The following is a 21929-nucleotide window of genomic DNA, read 5'->3' as shown; positions in this document are numbered from 1 at the left end:
CTTTGTGTGCGCATACTTTCACTGCTTTCTTTGCCGTGTAACTCGTGATCGCCCACTCCACTCTGGCACGCTGCAGAAGGCAACTCAGCTGGCAACTCGTCAAAATCATTTGTGGCAACTTTGCGCAAAAATCCTATTGTGCACTTACAGAGATAATTGCGAAATTCCATACACTCACTCGCGCACACACACGAGTCTTCAAGCAGCGCACCATTATCCCCAACCACATATCTTGCAACATTCAACGGACGGCTGGTGGCTCTTGGGGTGGCAATAAGAAGTTCGTGGCTGCCGCTGCTTAATGTTGTCTTCTAGCGTTCATGTGGTCCTGGAAAGTTGGCTTCAACTACCAACACCATGAGAATAGCTGCACCGTGACCACCCGCTGGCCACAAGCCATATGCACTGACTTAGTCAGCTTTATCACCCTCTACCTCCAAAGTGAGCCGTGTGTTTACAGTTTTTATTTTCTCTATTTCTATGTTAGTTTCCCAATTGGCATTTATCGATTCTCCGCATAACAATAAAGTTGACGGCAAATAACTTTTATTTGAAAGAGTTGCTGCAATTCGGTATTGAGCTCTGCAACTCTAAGGGTTTCTAAATGTTGCTTGGATGAAGGTAAGGAGCTCAGTCTCTTTTATTGTTCAAATAGAGGAAAATTACAACTTATCTCATGGGACTATTAGAATACGGAACAAAATGTTTTCAAATGGCTTGGAAATATCATTACAAATGCTCTTGGACTTTGGGCTTATAAATCAAGCTGAAAATTACTATTTGAATTCACACTTTTTTACAATTTGGTGTCAAATAAAGTTTGTTTCGACGTTTGGAAATGTTTTAAAGGAACCCTGGAACATCTTTTATTTGGGTGAGGTTAGATATAATCAGAGTTCTCAATTTATGGTTTCGTAGGCAAATAATAACTTACGGACTCTATTTGCAATGCTTTCAGGTACAGACTAGTCTTAGACTGAATCAGATTACGAAGAGACCTTCAGAGAAGCTTACCATTTCAAAATAAGTAAATTTGAAGTCAAGGGATGGTTCAACATAACCGCAAAACATTCTCAGAAATTCCTTCAAATACTAAACACATCAACAAAACTCTACAAATTAAGCGATAAAAACATAAAAATATATTTTAATTTAAAATAAACCAAAAAATAAGCAAATAAACAGCAAAACTAAAAATAACCGAAATGACGTCAAATTTGGTATTTGTGTATCATTAGGGCGCACAAGCGTTTTCTATCCGCCCTCGATGCGTAGTAATTGATGACACAACAACATTAAAAGATGCCGTCGAATTGAACACAACAAGTGTGCATCGACGCCCACCAAAGACAACAACAACAACTAGGCATAGTGATCAATACAGATTCAACTGTCAGCGGGCCGCATGTAGGCAGCAAAACACACGGAAACTCAGACATCATATAACACATGCTACAAACAGAGACCAATATGAACATATTCATGAACACATACCCAACTCATTTAGACATTTCTCTCATGTATGCGATAGGGCAAACGAGCGTTCTTGACATGTTTTGGGAAAACTTAACAATTTTCCGATTTTCCCCGCTTGCGGAACGCGTCTGTGATGTGTGTGCAGCACATGTGTGCATTTGTGTGTGTGGCCTGAGCATTGAAACATATTTTTCGTTTGTGTCAGTCATTGATTTGACAGTTCGAAAATTCGACAACCCGATTGAGCCACGAATTTCGTTGTAGTGCGTAAGTAAATGATTGATTTTTCATGTTCGCGAGGCAATTACAAGCAGATATGCCGTCAGATACTGCGCTGAAGTGAAGTGGCAGCCAGTATGATGGATGCATTGCCGTCTTACCGTCCATTCTTCGACGCTTATAAAGAAAAGTGTTGAGTTATATGTATGTAAGTGTCGAGTAAAGTCTTATAAAGAAAGCGCATTGTGGCGGAAATGCGGAGATAATGTTTGTAAAAAGCGTGTAGTCATTCGCAATGCAAACGCTTATCAGCGGCGCTTCAGTGCTGAGCGCTTTCGCTTTCACCGGCAAGGTTAAGCAGAAATTCGATGCACTCGAGTAAGTAAATTCCATTAAGTTCCAAGGAACTTAGTAGCGCTTATTTTATTTACAAACTGTCAGATGGTTGTCAAATATTGACATTTGGCTGTCATCTTCGAGAAGCTGTCAGTCTTTCTGTTGTTAATACGTAGCACTTCGAAGTACTCTCGCAATTTTTTTATGTTTTACACAACAGTAGTTTAGTACCATACGACTTCAAACTGACTTCAATTTCTTTCAAGGTTCACAATAGAGTTTATTTTAACTCTTAGGCTTCATGGAAGTTTGTAAATCCAGTGATAGCCCTCTAGAGGTGCCTCGTAGAAACCGACCTCAGCAAATCTAGTGAAGAGTAGTAGCATTCCTCCAGAGGCTCCTCGTAGAAACGGACCTAAGCTTTTCCAGTGAAAAGTAGCATCATTCCCAATAATAACTGGCTGGTATACATATGTGGTGCTCTGTGTTTCGCTCGCTGTTACATAATCAATGCCCTCTTCAGTTTATAGTTTCCGTTTTGCACACTTGCCTACACATTTAAATTGTAAACAAGTCATTTCTAGATAGCGCAACTCTTCCGCCGCTGCTTTCGTTGCGCGCCCTGATGTCGCAATGCATGACTTACATATGAATATATGTATGTATGTTATTGATTTCGTTACGTTGTGGTTTTCACGGTTTGTTTTATTATTTTTATAATGGAAAATATTATTTACAAACACACACACACATGCAGCCGGCCGATGTTTTTACGAAGGCACAAATGTAAATAGTATGTGCTCAGTCCTCATAAATATGTATTTAAGTATGTTCACAGATAAATTTACATATACCATATGTTTGTATGTATGTATGTAAGTTGAAATGTGTGTAATGACTAAGAAAATATGAGTGTCTTATGGTTAGAGCACAGAACCCAAGGTCGTTGCTAATCGAAGACGTTTACAAGGTTTCCCTCTTTCATGGAAATTGAATTATTTAAGCGACAAAAACTGGCGTTATTTATTGTTGTTCTATATAATTGCGTTAAAAATTTACATATACATACATATGTATACTCAGCATTATTAAATATTTTTAATTTTATAAATCTCTCTAGGTCGTGTGGGCTTGAAACTCTGTGCTACTTAATTTTGATTGACTCGTTGTTTTAGGCAACAGATTTATAATTGCATCACAATTTTGTTTCATATTTGTACTCGCTATATCATGATTATTGTACTGATTTACTCGCCCACAGCAATTTATTTCGTTCGCATACGAATAATCTTCTTTGGAGAAATTCACGCAAATCTATTAAAAGCGCATTTGGTGATTATTTTTCCAAAACCACCTACAGCAAATCACATTTGTTTATTCACATGTATGTACCTCTGTTTGTATGTATCCAGAACAAAATGAAATGAAACCGATTAGTAGTAATGACTTTGACTCACATAAAAACACGCAAAATGGTTGAATTAGTCATATATAAAGTATTTACGAGTTCATAACACATATAGATATAGATAGTATATACGGGAATTAATCCATATTTCAATAAAGGAATCTTGAAATTAAGTGTCTGTCATCGACGAAGCGTCCACTATTTTGAAGGATCTATTTTTTTATAAATATTGTATGAAAGCCTCGTTGTTGTTGTTGTAGCTGCATAAAGCTGCCCCAAGTAATTTTGAGGAATGCTGTCGATTTGACAGTCCGTGAACGAGTAAAAATCCGGGTCTGTTCCGGTTACATAGAACCGACTGTCGTGGGAACGGTAATATTAGGTGAAACCCTTGTCATATTAGGTGTGTGGAAATCTTATGAAAGCCTCGAAAATGTTTGTTATAAAAGTTTTAAGCATTATTTTATCCTGGATCCAATGTCTCCCCATAAGAATCACATAACCAGTAATTCTAAGATACAACTTCACAAGAACCGAATTGGGTTCTTAATGTCAAACACATCGAAAATGCCTATAGTCAAAGTGTATTGTTTGGACTAATTAGTAATTTTTAATTTAGTATCGAACGTTTTCAGGGTCAATAATATTTATACGAGATAAAAGCTAGCACAGATAAGTTTATGTGTGCAAATAATTGCGCACCAACATACACACATACATTATGTGCAACTGTAAATAAAAATGTATGTCTACAATTGGCTATCCGCTTGCCGTGTAATCAATTTCCAATTGCAAATGGACAACTGAGCGTAGTATACCGTTCGATTTAGCGCACACTCATTCACCTCTCCCCCCAATGATTTCACCGCACTTTTTCGCTATTTTCATGCATATTTTTGCGGTAAAATTCTGTGTGTGTGTGTACGTGTATTAGTTAGTTGTACACTCACCTTCAATACAAACGACGTGATCGCGTATCTGCTGGGCGATCTGTGCATCGGCGATTGGCAGCAAATCGATTAAATCGTAAATTGCATAAATCGATGGATGTACGCTTTCGAAACGTTGTATCTCCTGACGTATGGCCAGTGAATTGCTGATCAATGGTTGTGGCTGTTGCTGCTGCTGCACATGTTGTTGCTGTTGTGATGGCAACAACGGCAGCGGAGGCTGCGGTTGCGACATCATTGATGGATGATGATGTGGCAGCGGCGGTGGCGGCGGCAAATGGTGATGATGAAGCCGCGTTACAGGTGGCGGCGTTTGGTGTTGATAATTATTCATTTTAGAAATGATTTACACGCACAAAAACACCAGCGAAACTATACGATTTATTGTAGACGGTGAAGCACTGAGACACACACTTTTCTTTCACAATTTTAATTTTTTTAATTTTTTGTTTGCTTCAATTTAGAGATACACAAACACGTAATTATTTTCACATTTTTCCACACTATGGAATACGAATGCTAATTGTGATTAAATATTATATTTTTTTATTTATTTTTTTTTTTTGTATTTCAATCTTTAATCATATATTTTTCACAATAATTTATATTGAGCGAATATTTTGATTATATATTTAGATATTTAGATTTAAAAAGCGGTATTTTGGTGATGGTAAAACACATACTGGATACAATATAAGAAATAAAAATCGAATTTTCAATAAAAAAATAAAAATTCTTCATTTGCAATTTAGAGCATTAAATTTGTTCAACAAGCTTTTAGAGCTTACGTTGTTCCAAAATTAAATTATTTCAACACAATGATATTAAAATTTTTATATTAATAATTTAAGGTTATTTCACTTTATCTTGAAATAAAATCACATAAAACGAAATAAACTCTTTAAAGTGCTGAAGTAAAACATAATTTTATGCATTCAGAGGTCGTTAATACGAAATTTTCCAGTAATCAACTATACAGATACACTTCTGACACAGAAACACTTCAGCAACAATAAACAGATCGACCGATGAAATAAATAAATAAATATGTATGTATATACTAGAAAACTAGAATTAACTTTAAAGTCGCTAAATTAGACAATTAGAACAATCTTCGTGCAGCTGCGCCAGCATACGTATTCTTCTATGTATGTTAAAATCAGTTACACCCGCGCTTAAACTAACGTCTTTTCAGAGCAATTCATTAGATGCTTTTTCTTGTCTTTACATTCGGCCGCTTATGTATGCATGTGTGTATGTGCGTGCGTTCGTCTTTTTAAAGCCGCTTGTTTTGTTTATGTTGTTGTTGCTAGTTTAATTGCCGTTTTTTCATGTGTTCAACAGCACTTCATCTTGCTTTTATGCTGCTGCTTCGCATTTATTTTTGTTGCTATTGCTGATGCTTCTTTTCATTGGTGTGTTGCCAGTATTTCTTAAGTGCTGGTATGGGTGGATGTGTGTTTTCTTAGAATGCTTTAGTGATTGTTTGGGCATAAATAAAATCGTGAATAGTTTATTTCGTTTTTGTTAGAGTTTCTTCGTTTATTTGTTATTTTTTTGTTTTTGCCTTATTGTCGAATGTTTATTGTATGAAGTGTAAATTGGAAATGGAGGAAGCACAAACGAAGGATGGTAGCAAGATGTTGATAGGTTTTGAGGTCGCGCCAGAATCGAACATTTGAAATGGAATGTTAAGTGGACAATTACTAGGTAAAGGCAATCAAATTAAAATTATTAAATTCGTGCTGAACACAAAAAAATTAAATATTTTATAATTAGTAATGTTCTGATTTTAATAAGAATTTGATTGGAATTACGCCTTTATTATAAAACTGTAAACAACACAATCAGCCAAATATTATTACAAGCAAAGTGTATTCAAGTGAATACACTTTGATTACAAGCACTTATTTTGCAAGTGTTGATTAGTTTTTGATCCAATAGTTTGGCACTTCCACGAACTGCCACCGATACGTCGAAGCACCAATTCAACGTAATTCATTGAAGCAACACTGTCACAGCGCACGCAAAATTTGGAGCGGTGCAATTCCACTTGCCTCCTTTACATGCCAATACACACACATACACACACGCACACAAAATATGGACGCAAATGTAAAGCCAATAAAATGCCACACATCTAACTATAATAATTTATAATTGCATGAATTGAACGCAAATATTACACTGATATTTTGCAATGAATTGTAGATAATCCGAGTTTTTTACATTAAATTCCCTTAGTACGCCGACAAATTAACACAAAACAAAACACTCAGCGACGGTAAATATTTGAAACGCACCCGACATAAATGAAATGAACTCAAACACGTCAAAGAACAAACTGACAAGAGCGAATCGGCTGAAATTCGCTTGAACTGCCGCTGTCAGTTTTGCTTTGCTCCGTTCGCTCGTGTGGGTATGCGTGTATTTGTTGATTTGCTATTGGAGTTGGAGCTTTGGATACAAGGCAGTGGTGGATGATTTTAATTCTACTGAGTTTGATAAAATGCAGCGGGCGGGTTAAAGAATAAACAAAAAACATCAATGCAAAACAGAATGTCAAAATGACAAGTGTCAACAAAGCGTACGCCCAGCGGTGGGTAGAGGCATTACAGCACAGGGTAACTTGGCGACAAAAGATTTTAATTTATAATTTTAATAATATTAAACGATAAATATATTTAAATGTAATTGTTTATATACATTATCTGCTCTTGATTCGCCGTCTTGAACCCTAATAACTGCCAATATTATCCATTTTATGGTTCAATAAGTGTACATCCAAACAGCTGTTTGTTACCGGCTTTTTGAATAAAATAGTTAAAACAATAGCAACAACAAATTGCTACTACTTGCAATTCACCTGCTCTTACTTACTCAGTGAACTAACGGTTACTAATATTTTATGTAATATACAATTAAATTATATTCACACATTATGGTAGCTTTATGTTATCTGAACAAATCAATAATAATTGGCATCCCTATAAAGGATCGATAATAAAATGATTATGTATTAAAAAATCACCGAAAAGTAAACAAATATTCATTTCGATGTCAAAATTGATTCAGTTAAAAAATTTGTTTAAAAATAAAAATATTTTAATTCAAATGTACAGGTCTTATTAGCGAAGCTAGCATTCAATTATTGAGCATAAAATTACACCTGCACTGATAATTGCATTACAGCATTGTAAAATTCCAAACCAAGTATTTCCAGATTCACTGTTAATTTCAATAGACTATTAAGCAGATTACAGAGCAATCACCACGAGAAAGCACGTCTTGACCCCGCCGATAGCAGCTGTCAACGGAATGTGCTTGTATATTGGTTTATAATTTACGAAACAGTTTAGTCGTACTCGGCCAGTGGCGCGTTGCGAAAGTCTCAAACGGAACGGAGACAATTTAGCATAATGAAGGCAAGGAATATAGTTTCAATACAAAATGTGTTGCTGCTCCAGGCACTATTTTTGTCAACGGTAAGTTGCTAATCAGGTTCTACGGGTTAGATGATATTTTATTTATTTACTTTTTTACTGAAAGTCGGTGCGTGCATATTCTGCTGCTGATTCCGCAGGCTCTTGCAGCAGCAATTCGCTAAAATCTGATGCGCGTGCATTTTTCGAGCGTGAAAATGAATTACTACGTCAACGTCGTCGTAATGAGTTCTTAACATCGTTTGCATATAACACAAATGTGACCGAGGAAAATCGTAAAGCAATGATTGCCGTGGCTACAGCGAATGCAGCCGCAAATAAGGAGATGACACGTAATGTAATTGCATCGGGGTATATTGACTCAACCGATAAGGATATAAAACGACAGGCAACTATACTTGGTGATTTGGGTATAGATGTGTTGCCGGAAAGTGATTATAAGGAACTACTTAATGCTGTTAGTTTAATGCAGTCAAATTATGCAACTGCAACTGTCTGTCCATACAACAAAGAGGGAGATTGTACGCTGCAACTGGAACCACATATACAAGAACGGCTCTCGGATAGTCGTGATCCAAAAGAGTTGAAATATTACTGGCGTCAGTGGTATGACAAAGCAGGCACACCGATGCGAGAGAATTTCAAAAAATATATTGAGCTGACCCGCAAGTCAGCGCGTCTGAACGGTAAGTTGCCGGCGTTTGTATGAAGATAAGAAACTATTTTTTTTTGTTTATATGTGAATGTAGTAGTATGTGTGTACACAATATGATTATATGTGTACACAATATGTACACAATATGCGCATGTTGTACGCGAATCAGATGTTGTTGTTACTGATTATAGACTTTAGGTTGATAACAGTGAAAGTGCAACACCAAAATTCTTTAACTATATTTTTATTCTTCCTAATTTTTTATTTTGCGTGTCGAAAATAGCCTCAAATCATTTCTGCTATAAATACCATTAAACATTTATTTTAACCTTGTACCAGGTTACACCTCCTATGCTGACTATTGGATCCATTTCTATGAAGATCTCGATTTCGAAACTAACCTAGACAAGGTATACAAAGCAATATTGCCGCTATATCGTGAAATACACGGTTATGTTCGTTATCGACTCCGCCAGTATTATGGCGATGGAATTGTGTCGGAAAATGGAAACATCCCAATGCATTTGTTGGGCAATATGTGGGGACAACAATGGGACAATGCGTTGCCACTTTTTACACCTTTTCCAGAGAAACCATTCGTGGACGTGACCAGTGAGATGCAACGTCAAAACTACACAGTACGAAAACTCTTTGAGTTAGGTGATCAATTTTTCAAATCACTTGGCATGCGAGAGCTACCACAAAGCTTTTGGGACTTGAGTGTGCTAACGCGGCCCACAGATAGAGAAATAGTTTGTCACGCCTCCGCATGGGACTTCTACCAGGATAGTGATGTGCGCATCAAAATGTGCACTGACGTCAACACTCACTATCTGTATGTTGTACACCATGAGCTGGGTCATATACAGTACTACTTGCAATATGAACATCAACCGACAGTTTATCGTGCAGCGCCAAATCCCGGCTTCCATGAGGCTGTTGGTGATGTTATTGCACTTTCAGTATCCACGCCCAAACACCTTCAATCGATCGGTCTCTCAAACGTGGGCAAATTGGATGAAGAAAGTCGCATCAACGAATTGTTTAAGAATGTGAGTAGAAAATGTTGTACTCTGCAATAGCACTATTTTTAAATATAATATCTAATTTCAGGCACTCAAAAAAATCGTGTTCCTACCCTTTGCCTACACTATGGATAAATATCGTTATGCCGTATTCCGCGGTGAGGTAGAAGAATCGAAATGGAATTGTGCCTTCTGGCAAATGCGTTCCGAGTTTTCCGGCGTTGAGCCGCCCGTACGTCGCACAGATGCAGATTTCGATCCACCAGCTAAATATCATATTGACGCCGACGTTGAATACTTGCGTTACTTTGCTGCGCATATTTTCCAATTTCAGTTCCTTAAAGCTATGTGCACCAAAGCTGGTCAGTATGTGAAGGGTGATCCAGAAAAAACTTTAGATAATTGTGATATTTACAACAGCAAAGAAGCGGGCGAAGCGTTTTGGTAAGCTTTGTTATATATTGCACAGGTTTGTTAATTAAAGTCTTTTTTATTTGTAAATGCAGCGATTTCCTTTCATTGGGTGCATCGGTGCACTGGAAAAAGGCGCTAAAGGAGTTTACTGGTGAAACTGAAATGGATCCAGCTGCGCTGTTGGAGTACTTTGAACCACTCAGTAAATGGCTGCGTGCAGAAAATCAACGCTTGAAAGTGCCAATCGGTTGGGGCGATACTGATAGTAAGCGCATATATTAAAAATACTTAAATATATATTTATGTTTTTATTTATTTTTTGCTTGTTTGCAGAAGTTGCAGGTGACTGTTGCCCAGCATTCAGTACCTAACATTTAATGAAACTCGGCGATAAGGCGAACTGTGAAAAGGCTGATGTTTGCTTTTGACAAATAAGAGATTTTCTTGCTTCCGAAGTATAGCCGTAGAAAGCCTTGATCGAATACACGTATAAACATTTGTAAATGAAATCGAAATATTTTTTTAACAATTTACACTTTTTCATCCAAATTAGCCAGTGCTCTATAAACTAAAAAGCTGTGTAAACATTAAATGTGACAATTCAAGTTTAATTTAATGAGGAAAACTTAATAAAGTCTTTTGTTTGCATTGCGCATGATACAAGAATTGTTTTTTCTTACTAATGCAAAAAGATTAAAAATTTATATTTTTAAAATTATTCTTCAATGGGGCAACTGAAAACAGAACAACAATTAAATTAAGGATTGTAATTCCCCTAACGTGAGTAAAGTTTTCCGTATGTAGCGTCTTATTTCATAAAGGCTTCTATTCGAACAGTTTGTGCTAAACCTTTTCAAGCAAAAATTACTATCAAACATTCCATCCATAGGGTAAAACTGGGTATGCTAACATTTACTTGACAAAATCTGGAAATTACACTCAACATAAAAATTGTTTGTGTTAAATAAACAGCAAATAAGAAAATGTTTTTAACTACGAATATAACTATTTCCTGTTAACTAGAGGAATATATGATTTTTTATATAAATTTGTAACCCATTTCATACGGAGCACAGAGGGTAAGTGGTCATCGCTATTTGTTTTATATTCTACAAGAGTTCCCAAATGTATTTACTCAGGTTGCGTTGGCTTAATCAATACTCAAGCGCAGTGTTATGCCTATCTCAATTGGATTCTCCATCTTTTTCGATATCTCACGCATATTTGGCTCGAACAATGTTGGCGATAACGACGATGAGCACTCGCATTGGCGGCGACACGCTCAATACCTCAATTTGTTGATATTCACACTCATTTTTCTAACCACTTTGGTGCTGATACGTATTGACGACTATGCCACAGCGATTGAATAATTCACAATCGTTGATCTTGCACCGCTTAGCCAGTATAAAAGCCAGCCAGCGGCTGCTCAGCAGTTTAGTTTACGTGCGGCGCTCTTCAAGCGCGTGAGTTTCTTTCAATAAGTTGTTTGGTGATTTCGGAAAGTGGGTGAGCAATCGTTATTGTTTTAAAATTTAATTTGTGCTTGATCAAAATATTAGTGAAATTTGAAATTATTTAAATTGCTACTGAACGGTATAGTTGAAGGTATTTGCTTTAGAGATATATTACAATAAATTGCTTAAGTCATGCCTAAATCACATGTCAATCGACGACGTTCAATGCACCCGTAATGTAATGATCTTGATCTTATTGCCAAGTCAAATGTTCAATTTAGCTAATAATGCAATTTTGCTACACTTAAGTGAGCATTTGGCAATTACTGGGCAAAATGACTTGGCGTGTTTGACATACATCTGTATATACCTACATTGCGAGCAGACATGAGAGCTGGTCATTTTTCAACACTGACAGTAGTTCAAAATAAATAATTAAATTTCAATTAATATCGCAAAAGGAAGATAACTGAATAGATTACATTCAAATACATTGTAGTTATTTAAATATTTATTTTTTATTTTGAAAAAAATAAAGCAAATAATTTGTAATAATTTTGCCCAAAATTGACCAATTAGTTGATTAAATTTAATATGTTTACGGTAGTTAGCGCCAGCCGTTTTGAATACTTAAAGCAGTTTGTGTACAGGGACCTGCTAATGTGACTATAATTGAAAAAGCATATGGTTTTTCGAACTATGTGCGAGTTTAGAACCAAATGCGTCGCTTCGTTAAAGTTAAAGCAATTAGTGAATTTCCTTTCAGTGCATTCTATTGTAGCAACATTGATATGTACTATATATTTTTAATTAATTTAAAACGATTACAAAATACCTCTTATTCAAGTACTCTAATGGAAGTTGAGTTTTCGCTCTCAAGTAGCAGCACTTTCAATGTCTAAGTACATCTAATTAACTTATTGTGATATTGTTTCAAGTAGCTATCGGTGCTTTGATAATTAATTAATTTACTTATAAACGATTTTTTTCACTTAAACGTAATTAAATGTATGTAAAGTACAGATGAAATCTATTGAAGAAGTTCATTATTCCTATACATATAGTTTACCATATGACTATGGTACCAGCCTATTTGAGCTCTTTCTGCTGTTTATTTGGAGTTATCTCTCGCAGCCGTAGCTGATAACGGCTGATCACGTACTAGAACTATAAAATATTGCAAATTAATACATAGCGATATAGTACGTTGGTCAAGCAGTGGCATAATAAATAACTTATGACTGAAGTACAAACGTCTGTTTGTAGTTTAGAGATAATTAAAATGTTAATCTAAAGTAGTAGCTTGATTTTATGGACCGACACGAACTCTTCTTACATGCTTTTTAAATGCATAGATAGAGACCGCTATCGTCAAATAGATCATTGTCTACCAGTATAGAACAAATTATTTTTACAGTTGTTATGGAATAGTGTGTAAGCCCACTTCCATTTTGGTTAGCTTGCGATCATCATAACATTGATCTCGTGTACAATATAACCAATTCTCCTTAATATGTATCTCTCGTTTGTTAAGTAAATTAGAATTTGTCACGTAAATCTTCCAAACGCTGTGAATCTAATAATTACGTCGACTTACTAACCATATTGTTTCCTAGAATTGAGTATTTACTTTGATTGATTTATATAAATATATAATAATATGATTATACTTCTAGGTTTGCATTTAATTGTTCTCACACATTTGTCTCAGCTTATCATTAAAATTGGGATTTTCTAAGCGGTTGTAAAATCGACGACGTGTAGTATACCATACAATTTCCTAACTGCAAGCGATAATCTAATCTTTTTCGGTAGTAACTAGTTGTGGCGGTAGAGGGAAAGCCATAAAAGTCGCTTGTAAATCAAAAGTCAAACAAACTGAGCTCTTATAGCGTTATAAAATTACTTACTTATCTTTGAAATATAAAAATCTAACTAACGAGACTATAAAAAACTATAAAAAAACGATTTTTGAAAACAAAGTCGTGTGCCAAAAATGGCTCACTTTAAGAATAAAAAAATCGAGCTCAATTGTTGTTGATGCTTTCATCATAACTGATCGTCAGCACACTCTTTTGGCTGAATATTAATGCAGATTCACAGACTTCTCATATTCTAATTTCTCTTTGGGGTGTGAAAGTAACACACCTCATTCAAACTATTTTTATATTCGTTGTCTGTAGTTGGCAATAATCGTTAAATATAAAAATTATTATTGTTTATCTGAGAACGCATATAAATATTGTATTTAACATCAATTCACAGAATTAGAGCTTTAGCTCGCCTTTATCGAAATCTGCTCGATTTATAATTATACATTTCATTTGAAATCTAATCAAATCTTCTGGCGCGACCGGCTTTTTTTAACCTAATTTCGTGATTTCATAAACAAAAAATAATTAAATCCCGTGCGAATAACGTCTTTGTTGAACTCGTATTATAATTAGATGCTGTAGAACGCCAAAACAAATAATAAAGATTAAAATATAAATAAAAAAAAAAAAATATTAGAGAAACCCGATTATTTTTTTAGATTTTTTTTACTTTTAATTTCAATTTGTCCGTTCGGACGTGCCTTGAATTTTTAAAGACTGACTTTATCGTTATCGAAGTTTTGTTTGTTTTTATTTTCCCTTGTAAATATGAATGCGAGTCTTTTTGTAGTTGTGTTTTTGTTTATTTTGGCGATAAACTTATAATTCAAGACAACAGCCGGCAATTGCTGGGCGAGAGAATCTTTGAAGAGAATCAATAGCTAAGTCAAATGCATATATTTACATATGGACAAGGTTTGCTTTGACTCCATATACATATGTATGTAAATACAAATATTGTGCGAGAACGAGGTCAGTTTTTAAATTTAAGCAGGCAAATCGAAATCGAATCGAATCAGGAGTTTCAAGTTGAATTTAGAATTCGTTAAGAGTTGTGTTCAGTATTTTATACCTAATTCGCATACAATTAGTACCAAATAAAAAATCACCTGTTATTGTAATCTGGTGTACTTATTCAGTTTTTTTGTAATATAATATAATTTATTCACGAAAAATCAAGCTAATTATTCGGTAAATTTTTCATTAAAATTATTTTGCCATGAACCCACGATAATTTGCAATACCTGTTTTAAGACACACTTTTTTACACATTTACAATCTTTTGTTACAATCTACGATATACTTTTCAATTTCATCAATATTTTTCTTCCCAAAACTAATCTAAATTTTTTAACTTTGAAAATTTCAGTTACAACTTTTTTGAAATTTTTCTAAAAAAATTTACTCAACATGAAAATTCTAATCGTTGCGCTTTTTGCCACATTAGCGGTAAGTCAAGCATATCTGACTCGCTTGTATTCCAATTATTATTAAACCCCTACTCCTGTAAATAGCTTCAGAGTGCGTTGGCAAATGTGAAAGAGGAGATCACCGCTACTGAGTATATTCAGAATCTGAACAAAGAGATTGCTCGTCGCACAAACATCGAGACGGAAGCCAACTGGGCCTATGCATCCAACATCAATGCGGAGAATGAGCGCAAGAAGAATGAGGTCTCCGCGGAAGTGGCCAAATTCATGAAGGAGGTAGCAACGGATTTGCGCAAATTCAATTGGCAGACCTTTAAATCGGACAATTTGCGTCGCCAATTTAAAATGCTCTCTAAACTGGGTTATGCCGCACTCGACGAAGCTGATTACGCTGAATATTTGGAAGTGATGTCGACTATGGAGTCGAACTTCGCTAAAGTACGTGTTTGCGACTATAAAAATGCCACCAAATGCGATCTGTCGTTGGACCCGGAAATCGAAGACATCATTACGACTAGCCGCGACCCGGAAGAGCTGAAATATTATTGGCGCGAATTTTACGATAAGGCCGGTACTGCTGTGCGCGGTGCTTTCGAGAAATATGTGGAGCTGAACACGAAGGCAGCCAAGCTAAACAGTGAGTACGACTGAGAGTTGTTTGTTCGATGTACACTATATTCCGATTTGTGTTTTAATTTGCAATAGATTTCAAATCTGGTGCTGAATTGTGGCTCGATGAGTACGAGGATGATACCATTGAGAAGCAGCTGGAAGACATTTTCGATGAATTGCGTCCGCTTTATCAGCAGGTGCACGGTTACGTGCGTTATCGTCTCCGTCAACACTACGGCGATGCTGTCGTGTCTGAGAAGGGACCCATTCCAATGCACTTGTTGGGTAACATGTGGGCTCAACAATGGTCCAGTGTTGCTGACATTATCTCGCCATTCCCCAATAAGCCACTTATTGATGTTACCGAAGAGATGGTTGCACAAGGTTACACACCATTGAAAATGTTTCAACTGGGCGATGATTTCTTCCAATCGATGAACCTCACTAAGCTCCCACAGTAAGATGAAATATATTATTCCATTGCAAATATTCTATTTAATATCACATCCACTCCGCAGAGATTTCTGGGATAAGAGTATTTTGGTGAAGCCTGATGATGGTCGCGATTTGATTTGCCATGCCAGCGCTTGGGATTTCTATATTGTCGATGATGTGCGCATTAAGCAGTGCACGCGAGTGACGATGGATCAATTGTTTACCGTTCATCATGAATTGGGCCACATCCAATACTTCTTGCAATACCAACACTTGCCCTTCATCTATCGCACTGGTGCTAACCCCGGTTTCCATGAAGCTGTAGGTGATGTGCTCTCACTTTCAGTATCTACACCGAAACATTTGGAGAGTATTGGTCTTTTGAAGAACTACAAACGCGATGATGAAGCCCGCATTAATCAATTGTTTTTGGCGGTAAGAGATCGAAAATTGAAATATTTCATTGAAGAATTTGCTCAACAGTCGTTTAATTATTTATCCAGGCTCTTGATAAGATTGTCTTCCTGCCTTTCGCATTTACTATGGATAAATACCGTTGGGCTTTGTTCCGTGGTGAAGTGGACAAGAAGAACTGGAACTGTGCTTTCTGGAAATTGCGTGAGGAATATTCTGGCATTGAACCACCAGTAGTTCGCTCTGAAAACGACTTTGACGCGCCAGCTAAATACCACGTGTCCGCCGATGTTGAGTACTTGAGGTAAGTTATGTGCTAAATAAGACCTTCAGTCTTTATTCATTCGTACATACTGAATATTAATATTTTCTAATTTCTCGATAGATATTTGGTTTCGTTCATCATTCAATTCCAATTCTACAAGTCCGCTTGCATCAAAGCTGGTCAGTACGATCCCACCAACCCGGAATTACCTTTGGACAACTGTGATATTTATGGCAGCTTTGAAGCAGGTCAAGCCTTCAAGTAAGTTTTTAAAGAAAACTTAATTGTCAGATGAGTTTTAATAAAATATGATTGCTTTTAGAAATATGCTCTCATTGGGTGCCTCTAAACCTTGGCCGGATGCATTGGAGGCCTTCAATGGCGAACGTACAATGAGTGGCAGCGCTATCGCAGAGTATTTCGAACCTCTTCGTGTATGGTTGGAGGCGGAGAATAAGAAGAACAATGTGCACATCGGCTGGACGACATCTGATAGTAAGTCTAAAATGCTCCTAAAATCGAAATCAGTTCAGTAACATGATTTTCATTACAGAATGTGTTTCCTCGTAAGCTCGGCGTGCTCTTAACAAGTTGATGCAAATAACATTTTTGCTTTTTTTGGCGTTCAGTTTGAGTATTAAACAATTTCATTTCCTTAAATTTTTGTAAAATTTATTTTGACAAAAATTCAGTATTAAAAATGATAAATATATTAAACTTGTTTTAAATTTACAAAGGGAAAGGTAGAAGTAAGTTACAGTTGGTTAATGTGTGAGATATATAACCCCGTCGGTAAACTTCTTTGGGCAAGCACCAACGTGTTCCAAGATCAAGGAGCCAGGAAAACTTCTCTTACATCGACCTTTTGTCAGTAACCATCTAAGTAAGATATGGGTCGATCTTCCTCTTTCACTGGTCAAGCCATTAACTTTTTCGTAGTTATCCAAGCTTTAAAACTTAGTCAATTTATAAGTGAACCAGGCCCTATGGAAAGTGTTATTGAGGAGCAAAATAAACTCTAGATAGGAGAAAATCATCTCAATACTGATTTACTTAGACATGATTTTATAATATATTTGTTGATAATTCTATGTCATTAATAACTCAAAAACTATATCATTTAGCTTATATATTCATACTAATAAAATTGAGTTCATTGGTATTCACTCAATACCACTACTGGTCTCCATTAACCACTTATGTACTCTCTTTAAGCAAAGAGTCAATTCTCTACTGCTCTGCTTGTGAAAACCGATAGTTTCGCGCTCATATTAAGCCGCGGTCGCGACATATTTAATATTAAGCCAAGTCATGGAAGAATTATTGCAATATGCGTGAGCACTCAAACAATTAACGAGAAGGCTAATCACTATGGTCAACTTCATGCCGGCACTCTTGGTCGGTTAGTTGCCAATTTGAGGCGTTCAAGACTGGACATAAGTGTGGAAGTGATAGTGGCTGGTTAGCGGTAGTTGAACTGCTTAAGGAAAACTCAAAAACAAACAAAGCGCTTATTGAAAGTGCGAGTGAGGAGCTTAAAACCGCAAAGAAATATTATATTAAGTTATGCTCAACCAATTAATATAAACGAAAACGTGAAGTGGCAGTAAAAAAGCTAAAGTAAATATTATTATCGTTTTAAATATCACTTTTGTTGGGTTGTTGAAAGTAAAAAGTGGCTTAACAACCGCACTGTTGCGCGCAATGAATCATAATTACGTGCCCGTTTGTTGAAGCAGGTAACAGAACTGCAGTGCAACTTATGGCAAGCATATGGACTTGAGCGCTACACTGACAAAAATTTGCTTTTGTAGGAATTTTATTAATTCTTTGTATTATAGATTTTAATTTTAAAACGAGAAAACAAAAAAATTGCTCAGAACATGAAGTCGCTGTTATTTACTGTTTTACTGGTAAGTAGTAGTGAAACTAAAAATTTTCTCAAATTTAAAAGTAACGCCTTGTCACGCAGCTGTACTGCCTGCTACATACATCCAGATCAGCAGAGAATTCCACCGAAGTGCTCATGAAATTCCTTGCAAATGCCAACCAAAAGTTAGCCTCACTTTACAATCGTGAAGTGTTCGCCAATTGGCAGTTGGAGGTGAAAGGACCGAACGACCTATACGCTCTACTGCAGTCAGAGCTGACCGGCGATGAGATAATGAATTATCTACAAAGCATAGCACCGAAGTGTGCCAAGTTCAAGCGTTTAAACATCGGCAATCCTCAACAGCAACGCGAATTGGCGCAAATACCCGAAACAGGTTACGAAGCTTTGTCTCCTGCAGATCTCAAACTGATGTACATTGTTACTAAGAATATGGGTGATATTTACAAGAATACGAAACTTTGCGCTTTCCACGACCGAAAGCAATGTAATCTAACTCTCATACCGGCGGTGCAGAATATTTTGCATAACAGTAATGATGTTGCTGAAATCGAATATTACTGGATAGAGTGGCGTCGGAGGACCGGCATGCCAGCGAAGCAAGATTTTGTGTCATTTGTTGAGTTGTATAGAAAGACAGCGCAGTTGAATGGTGAGCTTGATTAGAGATTATTTTAAGTGTTAAAAGCTAAATGTTCTACTTTTTTTCTAGGTTTCTCCAAACCATCAGAATTCTGGTTCAAAGACCTTGAAGAGGATAGCGCACAGACTGCTACATTATTAGAAGGTTTCATGCAACGTCTGAAGCCACTTTTTCAGGAATTTCACGCACATGTCCGAGGACAATTGAGAAAATTGTATGGTGAGGAGTTGATACCTCGCGGCAAGCCATATCCTCAAAACCTCGCAGAGATTTTCATAGGCAATGCTTTCCGTCGTGCTGACCCCGAATGGTACATAGAATTTCCATACCCTGAAGTCGGAATGCCTAACATTACTGCTGGTCTGTTGCGACGTGGTTTGAATAATCCACAGCGTGTCTTCTGGAATGTGGCGGAGTACTTCCGCTCCATGGGTATGAAACAAATGGAAGAGTAAGTTCATAAGACCTTCAAAAATATATTACTGAATAATTTTAAATATTATTTTAGCACATTTTGGTCCAATAACGCACGTCCTAAAGCCGATTTGGATGAAGAGAGTATGCGTTGCTGGCATAAAGCGTGGAAGTTTTATGGTATAAAACGCGTTAACTTCTCTTATTGCCCTTTAGTAGATGAAGAAAGATTCTTTAATATGTTTGAGGCGTTAGCTGATGTCTATTACTATCGTGCTTACGAGCAACAGTCAACACTCTTTGCCGAGGAACCCTTTCCCAACTTCAGTGATGCGCTGGGGAAAATGTTCTCCTTGTCAGCCTCGTCACCACGTTACTTAGAAAAATTAAAAGTCTTGGAACGTGGTGTGGTGTCAAAAGAATTGAGAATTAATCGACTCTATTGGCAGGTATGGGGTTTTATCATTTTTGCATAGAGTAATTGCATTGAAAATATTTTTTTTGAACAAAATATAGGGTCTTCGCACGATATTCTTGCTTCCCGTATTTTATGTTTTGGATCGTTATCGAGTGGATGTGCTTGATGACCGTTTAAATATTTCCGACAATTGTGCCTATTGGCAGCTGACAACGGACTTTACGGGCGCCGAGCCACCTGTGAATAGAAGCAATGAAGATTTTGATGCACCAGCAAAGTTGTTGATAGAAGTGGACGATCAATATACTAGGTGAGAATATAGTAGAAGTACTACTTAGCATTATAATTTTAATTTTAAAAATTGTAAAATTGTTTTTTCCTTATAGCCAAATAATGAGCACTGTTCTGCAATATCAGCTCTACCAGCATTTCTGTGAAATCACTGGACAATATAAACCAAATGATAAAAATTATCCACTTGATTTATGCGATTTATCAAATCAACGACAAATCGGACCTATAGTGATGTAAGCATTATTTGTTTTTAATTATGTTGTATTTTATAGTATTTTGCTTTTATTAGGGAAGCAATGTCTTTAGGCTCCTCGAAATCCTATAAGGATATTCTTAAAATAATGACAAAAGAGTCGTCCATAAACATGGATGGTTTGCTGGCCTACTTTCAACCGCTCTATGAATGGTTGGTGGAACAAAATCGTTTAGATGGTGTGGAAATAGGTTGGGAGCCAACAACGAGTGAGTAATTAAATAAAAAAAAATCATATTAGAAATAATATTTTTTTTATTATTTCATTTATTAATTTATTTTCAGAATGCACTTAAGAAAACGACGCACAAAAAATTATTCAACGGTCACTGAAATCAAGTGATTTGTGGTATGAAATTAAAAAAAATTGTATTAAGTTCACCAAATTAACTAATATTTTTTAATATAATTCAATATTAAAATGTCATCTTATAATTAATTGTATGTAACTACATCGAATTGACATCGGAAGAACACATCAAGATGCCTTTTCAATAAGGCTGAGCAAGCAATAATAGTATTTTCAACAAATTCAATTATATATATAAATAAGAAATCAATGATATATGCTATTGAATAAATAATGTAATAAATTAATAAAATCAATTGACTCACCTTTAAATTTCTATCATTCTCACACAACGCGCTTCGAATAGTGATGAGCAAGCAACTTTATGCTGGCAGCAATTTTATGATTTCGTTATTCACTTTTTGATTTTCTTTTATTGCTGTAATACTCAAAATTAACACAAAAGATAACTCTTTTTATTGCACAACTTGCGTTTCACATAATATTTTCACACCAATCAGCACTAATTTAATAAACGCAACATCAATTTGGAACAAACATTTACACATTTCTTCTTGCATTATGTGATATTCATATGTAGCTTATATAGGCGGCCATTTTATGGCACGGTATTGAAATACGGCCCATTTGCAGTGCAACATATCACATTTTCTCAATACAATTGAAAATATTAAATGAACGAATTTGCTTTGACAATTACGCAGCACTTAATAAACACTTTAATTTCTTTATTTCACTTTTAACTTAAAATAACTTCAATGCGGAGCGTAGCGAACGGATGCGAGTACGAAACTGAGGAAACAGTCAAAGATGACTAAAGTGGAAAAGGAAATTATTATTCTCAATTTCCCGAAGAGTTGAAGAGTTAGCTAGTTCTCGAACCTCAGTTGACAGTTATGAATTACCGTTGTACACCCTGTTATTATTGTTCTTTCATTTCTCCTATTTGCTTTCGCTTTTATATATGTATACATACATGTAGACGTGTAGTTCATCTCATGGCATTATTAGCTTTAATAATATATTTTGACTTTGAAATCAAAATTTCTTCATTTCATACAAGCCTTCAAGCTGAATAAGTTGCACAAATACAATTCACAAGCGCTGTCCACTTCGCTTACTGTATTGCATCATGCACATTTGTCTCTATTGCTGGTGGCCATTTTGTTGGTTTGCTTATACGCAATTAACTCACATTCAGTTGTAAATTAAACAGTAATTTGCATTACAACAATGCATATATTCAACATAACCAGTTATTTATTGTAATTACAAAACAATTAACACATTTTA

The 21929-nt window shown here is 35.9% G+C and overlaps 4 protein-coding genes and 1 long non-coding RNA gene across 8 annotated transcripts in view; 4 read left to right on the top strand and 1 right to left on the bottom strand.

Moving 5' to 3' along the window:
* LOC105211468 (centaurin-gamma-1A) overlaps window positions 1-6837 on the bottom strand; it is a 210530-nt gene extending 203693 nt beyond the window's left edge. Inside the window, exons 1-2 of one of the 2 annotated variants that reach the window (XM_054227081.1) lie at window positions 6576-6837; window positions 4390-5071 (exon numbers count right to left, since the gene is read on the bottom strand). In XM_054227081.1, coding sequence (XP_054083056.1) covers window positions 4390-4723 — 334 coding nt within the window. In that variant the 5' untranslated portion in view covers window positions 4724-5071; window positions 6576-6837. The remainder of the gene's footprint in view (window positions 1-4389; window positions 5072-6575) is intronic. The other variant, XM_029039734.2, reaches the window with a different exon arrangement.
* On the top strand, window positions 384-1337 carry LOC128920227 (uncharacterized). The gene is made up of 3 exons (XR_008470336.1): window positions 384-621; window positions 690-874; window positions 959-1337. It is a non-coding gene; the product is annotated as an uncharacterized LOC128920227 (long non-coding RNA).
* A 585-nt stretch (window positions 6838-7422) lies between the features above and the next one.
* On the top strand, window positions 7423-10592 carry LOC105211467 (angiotensin-converting enzyme-related protein). The gene is made up of 6 exons (XM_011182885.3): window positions 7423-7874; window positions 7939-8518; window positions 8827-9539; window positions 9601-9956; window positions 10019-10191; window positions 10260-10592. The coding sequence occupies exons 1-6, from the start codon at window positions 7809-7811 to the stop codon at window positions 10295-10297; spliced, it is 1926 nt and encodes a 641-aa protein (XP_011181187.2). The 5' UTR covers window positions 7423-7808; the 3' UTR covers window positions 10298-10592.
* Window positions 10593-10858: 266 nt separating this feature from the next.
* Window positions 10859-17130, top strand: LOC105211466 (angiotensin-converting enzyme). Of its 3 annotated transcripts, none has more exons than XM_029039701.2 (10): window positions 10859-11005; window positions 11066-11431; window positions 14627-14706; window positions 14772-15324; window positions 15393-15756; window positions 15818-16169; window positions 16238-16452; window positions 16534-16674; window positions 16736-16908; window positions 16967-17130. In XM_029039701.2, the coding sequence occupies exons 3-10, from the start codon at window positions 14668-14670 to the stop codon at window positions 16981-16983; spliced, it is 1854 nt and encodes a 617-aa protein (XP_028895534.2). In that variant the 5' UTR covers window positions 10859-11005; window positions 11066-11431; window positions 14627-14667; the 3' UTR covers window positions 16984-17130. The 3 variants fall into 3 exon arrangements, with proteins under 3 accessions (XP_028895534.2, XP_011181186.2, XP_054083058.1); XM_011182884.3 differs by having other exon boundaries at window positions 11066-11435; XM_054227083.1 differs by lacking the exons at window positions 10859-11005; window positions 11066-11431 and adding an exon at window positions 11514-11534.
* Window positions 17131-17557: 427 nt separating this feature from the next.
* LOC105211465 (angiotensin-converting enzyme) lies at window positions 17558-20916 on the top strand. The gene is made up of 8 exons (XM_011182883.3): window positions 17558-18326; window positions 18386-18956; window positions 19017-19398; window positions 19456-19810; window positions 19878-20089; window positions 20166-20306; window positions 20363-20535; window positions 20612-20916. Exons 1-8 carry the CDS (start codon window positions 18297-18299, stop codon window positions 20620-20622), a joined length of 1875 nt encoding a protein of 624 aa, XP_011181185.2. The 5' UTR covers window positions 17558-18296; the 3' UTR covers window positions 20623-20916.
* The last annotated feature ends 1013 nt before the right edge of the window (window positions 20917-21929 follow it).

Source organism: Zeugodacus cucurbitae, chromosome 3, assembly GCF_028554725.1.
Source record: "Zeugodacus cucurbitae isolate PBARC_wt_2022May chromosome 3, idZeuCucr1.2, whole genome shotgun sequence".
NCBI classification, from domain to species: domain Eukaryota; kingdom Metazoa; phylum Arthropoda; class Insecta; order Diptera; family Tephritidae; genus Zeugodacus; species Zeugodacus cucurbitae.
This window is presented reverse-complemented; position numbering and strand designations above follow the sequence as displayed.

Bases quoted from the DNA above. Each gene is read 5' to 3' on its own strand.
- LOC105211467 (XM_011182885.3), top strand. From the start codon at position 7,809: ATGAAGGCAAGGAATATAGTTTCAATACAAAATGTGTTGCTGCTCCAG. The intron at 9,540-9,600 runs GTGAGTAGAAAA...ATCTAATTTCAG, and splicing joins TCAACGAATTGTTTAAGAAT to GCACTCAAAAAAATCGTGTT. The intron at 10,192-10,259 runs GTAAGCGCATAT...GCTTGTTTGCAG, and splicing joins CGGTTGGGGCGATACTGATA to AAGTTGCAGGTGACTGTTGC.
- LOC105211466 (XM_029039701.2), top strand. From the start codon at position 14,668: ATGAAAATTCTAATCGTTGCGCTTTTTGCCACATTAGCG. The intron at 16,170-16,237 runs GTAAGAGATCGA...TTATTTATCCAG, and splicing joins TTAATCAATTGTTTTTGGCG to GCTCTTGATAAGATTGTCTT. The intron at 16,675-16,735 runs GTAAGTTTTTAA...GATTGCTTTTAG, and splicing joins GAAGCAGGTCAAGCCTTCAA to AAATATGCTCTCATTGGGTG.
- LOC105211465 (XM_011182883.3), top strand. From the start codon at position 18,297: ATGAAGTCGCTGTTATTTACTGTTTTACTG. The intron at 18,327-18,385 runs GTAAGTAGTAGT...CTTGTCACGCAG, and splicing joins TGTTATTTACTGTTTTACTG to CTGTACTGCCTGCTACATAC. The intron at 20,307-20,362 runs GTAAGCATTATT...TGCTTTTATTAG, and splicing joins CAAATCGGACCTATAGTGAT to GGAAGCAATGTCTTTAGGCT.